At 40.6% G+C, this 12753-nt stretch overlaps 1 protein-coding gene across 2 annotated transcripts in view; it reads right to left on the reverse strand.

Annotated features, from left to right (window-relative positions):
* Window positions 1-373: 373 nt before the first annotated feature.
* EVA1A (eva-1 homolog A, regulator of programmed cell death) overlaps window positions 374-12753 on the reverse strand; it is an 82096-nt gene continuing 69716 nt past the window's right edge. For both annotated transcript variants that reach the window (XM_068973461.1, XM_068973469.1), the window contains exon 3: window positions 374-1603. In XM_068973461.1, the coding sequence (XP_068829562.1) occupies window positions 1242-1603 (362 nt within the window). In that variant the 3' untranslated portion in view covers window positions 374-1241. The remainder of the gene's footprint in view (window positions 1604-12753) is intronic.

The following is a 12753-nucleotide window of genomic DNA, read 5'->3' on the forward strand; positions in this document are numbered from 1 at the left end:
AGCTGCATTGCCCTCTGTAGCCCATTCCTAAATGTGGTTCAGCCTCGCCTCCCTTTCTTACCAACTTCCCCTCTCCATATGAGGCCAGCCTGTTAGTTCCAGCCTTTGGTAAGTCTTCTAGTCCTATATCAACTTACCACTCAACTATACTGTAATCATAATAGAAACATACATAAAATAACAAGCCCTTGGGTGTCATTTCTCCATTCTCTGGACTCTCTGTTTCACAATTCTCCAGGTATTTGAAGGATCTGGCAAAAGACCATACCCACCTATAAAAGGGCTGCTGTTTAAAGTAAGTATAACCACAGAAACAAAACATGAAACAAAAAAGATTTTATGTAACTTTTATTTTTTATCCCAACCTAATTTGGGCTTTATTCCTCGCCTCCCATTCCCATTCTCTTACTATAAATCCAAACATGATTTTTACTTTTTTAACAAAATGTTTAATTATCTAGAGTCGTAACATTTTCTTTTCTCCAAAAGGAGGGAGACACAGCTTTTGTTCTGCTGCTGCATTTTCAAATGCATACAGCATTAAATGTATGTTAATATATTCCTTAGAAGCTATTTAAAATAAAACCCTTCATCCTTTGAGGTTATTGACAGTTTTCTAGTTCACTGACACATCTCCTATAATACATTAGTCATTTTCATGAGTAAAGTGGTAACTGTAATAAAAAACAGGATTTTAATCCCTGAGGTGCCAGTTTAAATGGAAGAGGTTGCAATTACAAGACAAGATTTGAAAATAGGCCTTAAATAATAAGCATAGATAATGCTATCTGGATTAAAATCACCTCCATGGCAAACAGTCATTTGAGTTGCATTTACTAAGTTAAGGTAACCCTGCTCTTCCTAGCCCTCTTGCTATAATAATATTTCCTTTTCTATAGAAATAAAACATAGCAAGGAAGTCTGCAGAAACTTCTGAGATCCTCAGAAATCAAGAGAAACCACAAGTGCCATTCCTCTAATCTCCATCCACATTGCTGGAGAGGGTTTTCAGCACCATTCCAAGATCTAGAAAGGTTGATGAAACGACTTGGTTTTTCTACTTCTCCATGTAGCCAAAAGGGACAAATCTGTCATACTGTCTCGAAAATGGCAGCGTCCTGCCTATCTCTGCCACCATAACATTAGCAGAACTGTATTCAACTCTTAGTGCCCACCGTCTCTGCAGGGCCCTTTCTCTCCCAGGCAGCTAAACGGTGGGGTATGGGTTCCTGCTCCTGCCCCTAGTAATAGCGGTTCAGGCTCCTGGTGCCAGGAACCTCAGGCTGGCCATTCATCCAAATCTCCCTGATGATACGTTCCCGCTCCTCCAGCCGCTGGGCTCGCTCCAGCTCCTCCACTGAGGTGAAGACATTCTTGTTCAAAGTCCTTTCAAAGCGCCGATGTCTCCTGACCGAGATGTCAGATGCTGCATCCAAGCTGCCATCCTCACTGTCACTGCTGCTTTCTTGGTCCTTCAGAAACTTCTGGGAATGCTGACAGCAGTCTGTGTGGCAAGAGATCCTCATCACCAAGGCAGCTAGGGTGAGGACTAGTCCAATACACACACCACAGACAAAGTACAGAGCTGCTCCCTCGGGATTTTCTGTTGGAGAAGGAGAAAAAGGAGAACGTTTGAAAGATGACAACTACATACTCAGAGGGCAAACATGACTTCAGCACAGGATCAACCCCTCTCACCAGGCCCCAAAGCTTTGATGGCTACAAATAATACCTTCTCATGTGGCAAATTACATAATGTATTAAAATATAATTTTCAACAAATAGTGTGGATAAAGACTGTATGGAATTCATTCACTATTCTTGGAACTTTAACTTTGAAACTATTTCAAAAAGAAAAGTTAAAAAATATTGTTTAGCATCTACTATAAGCAAGTAACTGTGCTTAGATGCCATTTGCTTATATTACACAAATATTTGCTTCTGAATTTTCTCCTGAAATTCCTTGAATTATCTTTTAACTGTAGTTGTAAGCAACTTCAGAGATGATCCTTACCTCTCGGTAGTCATACTCTTACATAAGACCTTCCCCACAAAGGCTGCACCAGCGACTTACTTCTAACAAACATGATGGATGACTTGAGATTAGGTAACCTAAGTCTGACTTCCAGCTTACTCATGCTCTCTCTTTCTCACCCATTTGCTCTGAAGCAGTCAGTTCCCATGCTGTGAGCTGTACTACAGAGAGGCCCACTAAGGGTGGCCTCTGACTAACAACCTTCAAAGAACTGGACTGCACCAACAGCCATGTAAGTGAGCTTGGATGTGTATCAGTTCAGTTCAGTTCAGTCGCTCAGTCATGTCCGACTCTTTGCGAACCGTGAATCGCAGCACACCAGGCCTTCCTGTCCATCACCAACTCCCGGAGTTCACTCAGACTCACGTCCATTGAGTCAGTGATGCCATCCAGCCATCTCATCCTCTGTCACCCCTTTCTCCTCCTGCCCTCAATCCCTCCCAGCATCAGAGTTTTTAGGCTCCAAAATCACTGCAGATGGTGATTGCAGCCATGAAATTAAAAGACGCTTACTCCTTGGAAGAAAAGTTATGACCAACCTAGATAGCATATTTAAAAGCACAGACATTACTTTGCCAACAAAGGTCCATCTAGTCAAGGCTATGGTTTTTCCAGTGGTCATGTATGGATGTGAAAGTTGGACTGTGAAGAAAGCTGAGTGCCGAAGAATTGATGCTTTTGAACTGTGGCATTGGAGAAGACTCTTGAGAGTCCCTTGGACTGCAAGGAGATCCAACCAGTCCATTCTGAAGGACATCAGCCCTGGGATTTCTTTGGAGGGAATGATGCTGAAGCTGAAACTCCAGTACTTTGGCCACCTCATGCGAAGTGTTGCTCATTGGATGTGTATGAATATGTGTATTTGTCTTCTAAATTTTCTTTTGCTTAGCTGTATTTTTAAAGTATTCTATACTTATTGCTATCACATTTGTAATAAGTAATGTTATTTTGCTGCTGCTGCTGCTAAGTCGCTTCAGTCATGTCCGACTCTGTGCGACCCCATAGACGGCGGCCCACCAGGCTCCCCCGTCCCTGGGATTCTCCAGGCAAGAACACTGGAGTGGGTTGCCATTTCCTTCTCCAACGGATCAAAGTGAAAAGTGAAAGTGACGTTGCTCAGTCGTGTCTGACTCTTAGCGACCCCATGGACTGCAACCCACCAGGCTCCTTTGCCCATGGGATTTTCCAGGCAAGGGTACTGGAGTGGGGTGCCATTGCTGAATCATCTCCTGGTGAATCCTTGAGGTGTCCACAACCCTGGTCTTGCAGCAATCTTGTGGAACCCCTTGAACAGAGAATCCAGCTAAGCAAATCCCAGATTCCTGACTTAGAGAAACTGAGAAAATAAATACTTTTTGTTTTGAGATACGGAGTGTCCCTGAATTACAATGGCTGGACTCACAATTTTTTTAAATTCACAAGGGAGTGAAAGCAATGTGCATTTAAGTAGCAACTGTACTTCTAATTTTGAATTTTAATCTTTCCTTCTGCAAGCAATATACAGTATAATACTCTCTCCTAATGCTGGGGAGTAGCAGCAAGCTGTGCTCCCAGTTAGCCACGTGATCAGTTACAACCATTCTGAAGCTAGACAACCATTTGCTATCCCACTTTCAATACAGTAGTCAATAAATTATATGAGATTCTAATTATAAAATAGGCTTTGTGTTAGATGATTTTTGCCCAACTACAGATTAATGTAAGTGTTATAAACGGAGATTGGTCCTAGGTGTTCTTTGGAAGGAATGATGCTGAAGCTGAAACTCCAGTACTTTGGCCACCTCATGTGAAGAGTTGACTCATTGGAAAAGACTCTGATGCTGGGAGGGATTGGGGGCAGGAGGAAAAGGGGACAACAGAGGATGAGATGGCTGGATGGCATCACCGATTCAATGGACGTGAGTTTGAGTAAACTCTAGGAGTTGGTGATGGACGGGGAGGCCTGGCATGCTGCAATTCATGTCAGACACGACTGAGCAACTGAACTGAACTGAACTGAGGCTTTATACTATGATATTCCAAGGGTTAGGTGTATTAAATTCCTTTTTTAAAAAATATAAAAGAAAACAACAAATGGGCAGAAGACCTAAACAGACATTTTTCCAAAGAAGACATACAGATGGCCAAGAGACACATGAAAAGATGCTCAACACCACTAATTATTAGAGAAATGCAAATCAAAACTGCAATGAGATATCACCTCACACCAGTCAGAATGTTGTTGTTCAGTTGCAAAGTCGTGTCCAATTCTTTACAAACCCATGGACTGCAGCATGCCAGGCTCCTCTGTCCTTCACTATCTTCTAGAGTTTGCTCAAACTCATGTTCACTGAATCAATGATGCTATCTAACCATCTCATTCTTTCCTGCCTCTCTCTCTCCTTTTGCCTTCAATCTTTCCCAACATCAGGGTCTTTTACAATCAGTTGGCTCCTCACATCAGGTGGCCAAAGCTCTGGAGCTTCAGCTTCAGCATCAATCCTTCCAATGAGTATTCAGGGTTGATTTCCTTTAGGATTGACTGGTTTTATCTCCTTGCAGTCCAAGAGACTCTCAAGAGTCTTCTCTAGCACCACAACTGGAATTCTGATGGCAAGAGTGAACATCGACATTTTAGGAATGAGTGAACTAAAATGGATGAATGGGAGAATTTAATTCAGATGACCATTATATCTTCTACTGTAGGCAAGAATCCCTTAGAAGAAGTGGAGTAGCCCTCATAGTCAACAAGAGTCTGAAATACAGTACTTGGATGAAATCTCAAAAACAACAGAAGGATCTCAATTTATTTCCAAGGCAAACCATTAACATCATAGTAATTCAAGTTATGCCCCAACCACTGATGCTGAAGAAGCTGAAGTTGAATGGGTCTATGAAGACCTACAAGACTTTCTAGAACTAAGAACTTATTTCTAAGAACCAAAATAAGATGTGCTTTTCATCATTAGAGATTAGAATGCAAAAGTAGGAAGTCAAGAGATACCTAGAGTTGTTACTCCAAGATAAGTTTGGCCTTCCTTGGTATATAAAATGAAGCAGGGCAAAGTCTAACAGAATTTTGCCATGAGAATGTACTGGTCATAGCAGATACCCTCTTCCAATAACACAAGAGATGACTCTGCACATGAACATCACTAGATGGTCAATACCAAAATCACATTGATTATATTCTTTACACCAGAAGATGGAGAAGCTCCGTACAGCCAGCAAAAACAAGATCAGGAGCTGACTGTGGCTCAGATCATGAACTCCTTATTGCTAAATTCGGGCTTAAATTGAAGACCACAGGGAAAATGAATAGGCCATCCAAGTATGACCTACAGCAAACCCCTATGATTATACAGTGGAAGTGACAAATAGGTTAAAGGAGTTGGATCTGATAGACAGAGGGCCTGAAGAACTATGGACAGAGGTTCATAACATTGTACAGGAGGTAGTGACCAAAACCATCCCAAAGAAAAAGAAATGCAAGAAGGCAAAATGTTTGTCTGAAAAAAGAAGAGAAGTGAAAAGCAAAGAAAGGGAAAGATATACACATCTGAACGAAGTTCAAAATAATAGCAAGGAGAGATGAGAGCCTTCTTAAGTAAACAATGCACCAAAATAGAGGAAAAAATAGCATGGGAAAGACTAGAGATCTCTTTAAGAAAATTAGAGATACCAAAGGAACATTTCATGCAAAGGTGGGCTCAATAAAGGACAGAAATGGTATGGACCTAACAGAGGAAATTAAGAAGTGGCAAGTATAGAATAAGTGTACAAGAAAGTTCTTAATAACATAGATAACTGTGATGGTGTGGTCACTCACCTAGAGCCAGATATCCTAGACTGCAAAGTCAAGTGGACCTTAGAAAGCATTACTATGAACAAAGCTAGTGGAGGTGATGGAATTCCAGCTGAGCTTTTTCAAATCCAGAAAGATGATGCTGTGAAAGTGCTGTACTCAATAAGCCAGCAAATTTGGAAAACTCAGCAGTGACCACAGGACTGGAAAAGGTGAGTTTTCATCCCAATCCCCAAAAAGGGCACAGCTGTGCTCATTTCACATGCTAGAAAGGTAATCCTCAAAATCCTTCCTGCTAGGCTTCAATAGTACTTGAACTGAGAATTTCCAGAAGTTCAAGCTGGATTTAGAAAAGGCTGAGACACCAGAGATCAAATTGCCAACATCCATTGCATCATAGAAAAAGCAAAAGAATTCCAGAAAACACCTACTTTTGCTTCATTGACTATGCAAAAGCCTTTGGCTGTGTGGATCACAACAAACTGTGGAAAATTCTGAAAGAGATGGGAATACCAGACCACCTTATCTGCCTCCTGAGAAATTTGTATGCAGGTCAAGAAGCAACAGTTAGAACCGGACATGGAACAACGGACTGGTTCCAAATTGGGAAAGGAGTATGTCAAGGCTGTATATCATCCTACTTATTTAACTTATGTGCAGAGTACATCAGGTGACATGCTGGGCTTGATAAATCACAGGCTGGAATTGAGATTGCCAGGAGTAATATCCATAACCTCAGATATGCAGATGACACTACACTAATGGCAGAAAGTGAAGAACTAAAGAGCCTCTTAATGAAGGTGAACAAGGAGAGTGAAAAAGCTGGCTTAAAACTCAACATTCAAAAAATGAAGATCATGGCATCCGGTCCCATCACTTCATGGCAAATAGATGGGGAAACAAGAGAAACAGTGAGAGACTTTATTTTCTTGAGCTCCAAAATCACTGTGGATGGTGACTGCATCCATGAAATTAAGACACTTGCTCCTTGGAAGAAAAGCTCTAACAGATCTAGACAGCATATTAAAAAATAGACATCACTTTGCCGACAAAGGTCCGAATAGTCAAAGCTATGGTTTTCCAGTAGTCATGTACAGATGAGATATGTACAGTAGTCATGTATGTCATAAAGTTGATCGAGTGCTGAAGAATTGATGGTTTTGAATTGCAGTGCTGGAGAAGACTCTTGAGAGTCCCTTGGACAGCAGGGTGATCAAACCAGTCAATCCTAAAGGATATCAACCCTGAATATTCATTGGAAGGACTGATGCCGAAGCTGAAGCTCCCATACTTCGGCCATCTGATATGAAGAGCTGTCTCACTGGGAATGACCCTGATTCTGGGAAAGACTGAGGGTAAGAGAAGGAGGTGACAGAGGATGACATGGTTGGATGGTATCATTGACATTATGATTGCATCATAATGGACCCATTATGACTCAATGGACATAAGTCTGAGCAAGTTCCAGGAGATGGTGAAGGACAGGGAAGCCTAGCGTCGTGCTGCAGCCCATGGGTTTGTAAACAGTCAAACATGACTGAGTGACTGATCAACAACAGCCTTCTTATGGTCTAACTCTCACATCCATACATGACTACTGGAAAAATCATAGCTCTGACTACTGTTCATCATAAAGTCTATAAACAGTAATTAGTGGAAAGGGTGTGGAAAAAAGGGAAAACTCTCACACTGTTGGTGGGACTGCAAATTGGTACAGCTACTATAGAGAACAGTATGGAGGTTCTTTTAAAAACTAAAAACAGAGCTATGAACTAACATATGAACTAGCTATCCCACTCCTGAGCATATATCTGGAGAAAATCATGGTTTGAAAGGATATATGCAACCCAATGTTCATTGCAGCACTGTTTACAATAGCCAAAACATAGAAGCAACTTAATCTCCATTGACAGATGAACAGATATACACATATATATACAATGGAATATTATTCAATCATTAAAAAGAATGAAATGTCACTTACAATAAAATGGATGCACCTGGAGATTATCATTCTAAGTGAAGTAAGTCATACAGAGACAGGCAAGTATCATACGATATTGTTTATATACAGAACCCCCCAAAAATGATACAAATGAGCCTATTTTTATTAGCAGATACAGGGAGAATTGAAGAGGACCCTCCCTTGTGGGGCCTCAGTTCTTCTTAAGAACACGAAGAAGAATCTGAGGTCTTATAAGAACACCTCAAGGGAGAGGTGGGCCAAGCCAAGAGAGGCACTGGTGCCAGAATGAGGAGGTACAGGGATTTTCAAGAGAGGGCTTTTACATACTCTTAGGCATGCATGGACTGACAAGTTTTTATTCGAGATTTCTTGTTTCTTGAGGTAAAATTGTATTGCTATAAACTTCCCATTTAGAACTGCTTTCTGCTGAATTCCGTAAGTTTTGGACCATTGTGTTTTCCTTTGTCTCTAAGTATTTTTTATTTCCTCTTTGATTTCTTCAGCGATCCAATGGTTATTGAGTAGTATATTATTTAGCTGCCACGTGTTTGGGTTTTTTGGAGGTTTTTGTCTTATAGTTTATTTCTAATCACATAGTGTTGTGATCAGAAAAGATGCTTGATATAATTTCAATTTTCTTACATTTACCATGGCTTGCCTTGCAGCACAGCATGTAGTCAATCATGAACAATGTTCTGTGTGCACTTGAGTCGTCTGCTGCTTTTGGGTAGGATGTTCTATAAATATCAATAAAGTCCAACTTGTCTAAAGTGTCATTTAAGGTCTGTGTTTCCTTATTAATTTTCTGTTCAGATGATCTGTCCATTGATGAAAATAGGGTACTAAAGTCCCACACTATTATTGTGTTACTGTCAATTTCTCCCTTTATGTTTATTAATATTTGCCTTACATAATGAGGTACTTCTATGTTGGATGCATATATATGTATAATTGTTATATCTTCTTCTTGGATTAAACCCTTGATCATTATGTAGTGTCCTTCTTTGTCTCTTATAATAATCTTTGTTTTAAAGTCTATTTCATGTGATATGAGCATTGCTACTTCAGCTTTGTTATGAATTCCATTTGCACGGAATACCTTCTCCCACCTGCTTACTTTCAGTCTGTAGATGTCCCTAGGTCTGAGGTGGGCTCTTCTGGATGACATATATATGGGTCTTATTTCTGTATCCACCTCAGCAAATCTATGTCTTTTGGTTGATGCATTTAATCCATTTAAATTTAAGGTAATTATTAATATGTATGATCCTATTCCTATTTTCTTAATTGCTTTGGGTTTATTTACTGTAGGTAGGTCTTTTCCTTCTCTTGTGTTTCCTCCCTAGAGAAGTTCTTTAAATATTTGCTGTAAAACTGGTTTCAGTTCAGTTCAGTTCAGTAGCTCAGTCGTGTCCTACTCTTTGCGACCCCATGAATCATAGCATGCCAGGCTTCCTTGTCCATCACCAACTCCCAGAGGTCACTCAAACTCATGTCCATTGAGTCGGTGATGCCATCCAACCATCTCATCCTCTGTCGTCCCCTTCTCCTCCTGCCCCCAATCCCTCCCAGCATCAGGGTCTTTTCCAGTGAGTCAACTCTTTGCATGAGGTGGAGTTTCAGCTTCAGCATCAGTCCTTCCAATGAACACCCAGGACTGGTCTCCTTTAGGATGGACTGGTTGGATTTCCTTGCAGTCCAAGGGACTCTCAAGAGTCTTCTCCAACACCACAGTTCAAAAGCATCAATTCTTCCGCACTCAGCTTTCTTCACAGTCCAACTCTCACATCCATACATGACCACTGGGAAAATCATAGCCTTGACTAGACGGATCTTTGTTGGCAAAGTAGTCTCTGGTTTTCAATATACTGTCTAGGTTGATCATAACTTTCCTTCCAAGGAGTAAGCGTCCTCCAATTTCATGGGTGCAATCACCATCTGCAGTGATTTTGGAGCGCCCAAAATAAAGTCTGACACCATTTCCACTGTTTCCCATCTATTTCCCATGAAGTGATGGGACCAGATGACATGATCTTTGTTTTCTGAATGTTGAGCTTTAAGCCAACTTTTTCACTCTCCTCTTTCACTTTCATCAAGAGGATCTTTAGTTCTTCTTCACTTTCTGCCATAAGGGTGGTGTCATCTGCATATCTGAGGTTATTGATATTTCTCCCAGCAATCTTGATTCCAGCTTGTGCTTCTTCCAGCCCAGCGTTTCTCATGATGTACTCTGCATAGAAGTTAAATAAGCAGGGTGACAATATACAGCCTTGACGTACTCCTTTTCCTATTTGGAACCAGTCTGTTGTTCCATGTCCAGTTCTAACTGTTGCTTCCTAACCCGCATATAGGTTTTTCAAGAGGCAGGTCAGGTGGTCTGGTACTCCCATCTCTTTCAGAATTTTCCACAGTTTATTGTGATCCACACAGTCAAAGGCTTTGTTGTTCTGAATTCTCTTATCTCTTGCTTGTCTGTAAAGCAACTGGGGTGGGGGTTAGATACCAGCTTGAATCTTTTTCAGCTAGGCCGCCCCTCAGTTGCTCATGACTAACTTCCTACCTAAAAATTTACCAAACAGAAACTGACTCACAGACTTAGAAAAAACTTATGGTGATCAAAGGGGAAAGGTAGAGGAAAGGGATAAACTTGGACTGTGGGACTGAGATACACAAAATACTATATTTTAAATAGATAACCAACAAGGACTGACTGTATAACATATGGAAATCTGGTTAATATTCTGTAATAACCTAAATGGGAAAAGAATTTCAAAAAGAACAGATATATGTATATTTTCAGCTGAATCACTTTGCTGTACACCTGGAACTAACACAACATTGTAAATATAGTCCAATATAAAATATTTTTTTAAAAAAGTAAATGCATCTGGACTTATGTTATTTTCAACTTACAGTGGGTAAGTTAAGAAGATCCATAATTTACTATGCAACAATACATAACTTATACAATCATAGACTGAAAACTAGTGTGGGCATTTTTGAATGACCTCATCAGGTTAATTTGTGGGGAAGTAATTTAAGCTCTTCCTTTGTGAGAGAGAAAAATAAACATTCTGCTGATGAGCAATATACTTGGTGGGCCCAGTGATGATCCCTGTATGGTGTGGTCAAAACCCTGTATTTGTGTGTTTTTAAAGAATATAAGTGGGATTATATATTATTTATATTTGCTTTTTAAACTTAAGAATATTTATTAGAGAGGTTTCAACGTGTGCCAATAGCATTCTTTTTACTGTTGCATATTTTTCTGTAGTAGAGGCATCAAAGTTTATTTAACCTTTTCCTTGTTGATAGCATATAAACTGTTTCCAGTTTTTCATTGTTATAATCAATGCTAGCATCATATCTTTGTGTCCTTGTATACATCTCTTTATGTACATGTAGAATTATATCTACAGGTTAATTAATCTAGAAACAGAACTTTGCATCAAAGGGCTTAGGCATTCTGAGGTTTTATACATTTCAAATTCTACCTAAAAAAGGTTCTATCAGTTTGAACACAGCATATTGAACCCATGTGTTTATGATCCCTCCTTCTCTCTGAAATCCCCACTGAAGTGACAGTGACCTGTATAAAATAGATCCAAATTATAGATATTTTTACAAAGAAAGGAATAGAGAAGAAAATAGAAAACATGAAGAGTCAACATAAGAGTGGCCAACAAACAGTGTAATTTAATGGAAAAGGAGCACCAGCAACGTCATGGTAGTTTGAGTCTACTTTTTGTCCCTTCTTTTTAAACAAACACAAACAAGAGTGCCTCTGCAGGCACAGTGTGATCTATCAACGTAAACCAAGGGACCAGGGAGAAATCTTGCCTACCTGTTCATCTGGTAACAGATAAATCCTTGGTTTGGTTTGCAGAGTCAGCAGAGTGAGCAAACCTGCCCCAACAACTCCCAGCCATAACTGGGGAAAACCTGGAGACTTCTGAATTGGGCAAATACCCACAGATGAGGGAGAATTTGTAAAAGTCCAGCCCTGTGGAGGTGATCAGAGCACACCACTGGAGGGAAAACACACACACACACACACACATACACACACACATACACACACACACACATACACACACTCACATACCCGAGTCTGAATGTAGCAGAGAGGGAGAGAGGAACTTGATCAGCTCTGCCCCTCCCCTCAAGCTGACACAACAAGAGACTGAACTGTCTCATGATGACTTCTCCACAGGTGAAAAGGAGACGTAGTGAGTGCACGGCTACCCCAGCTGTACTAGATGCTGCACACAAGAAATCCACTTTTCTCCAGCAACAGTAAGAGTACTGGAAGCAGGGACCTCCATTACTGGGAGGCAGCGGAGAGATCAGGAAAGGCTTTAAGAACATCAAAAGGCACTAAAGGGTCATGGGTCCTGCTGTCTGTGCTCAGAGCTTCAGCAGGAAGTCCACTTAAAAGTCCCTGGGAGGCTCAGCCAAGGATCTCCCCACTAGTGAGTGGTCACCCTCAATGTCCCAAGAACTAAAACCATGCCTCCCCTCACTCTAGGGTGGCTTCCGTGAGCAGAGACTGGTAGCAGGAGTGAGCACAGTAAAAGGAGTGCTATGACAAAAACAGACCAGGATCTGTTGGCAAAAGAGAAAACCAAACTTGAGCTATAGCTCTACTTTCTGGAAAAACAGGAGAGGTTTCTAGCAGCCAGCCACGTGAGTTGTAAGAACCACAGAAGACATAAAAGCTTATGAATTCTGCCACATGAGGGAGGAAAAAGTGCAAAGCAGGTGTATAAATACGAGGTCAGAGAGAACCCCAGATAGAACAGGATTAACAAACAGTATATACCCTATCTGAAGGCAACTAGCGAAGATTTGAGGAAGTGTCTGATACAAAAAGGAAGAATCAAGAAAAGATAATCCATCAATAACTGAGCTCAAAAGCAGAAAAAAAATTATAATTGATCCAATAAGGAATTAAACATAGCTGTTTTG

Source organism: Capricornis sumatraensis, chromosome 1 (genome assembly GCF_032405125.1).
Source record: "Capricornis sumatraensis isolate serow.1 chromosome 1, serow.2, whole genome shotgun sequence".
Lineage (NCBI taxonomy): Eukaryota > Metazoa > Chordata > Mammalia > Artiodactyla > Bovidae > Capricornis > Capricornis sumatraensis.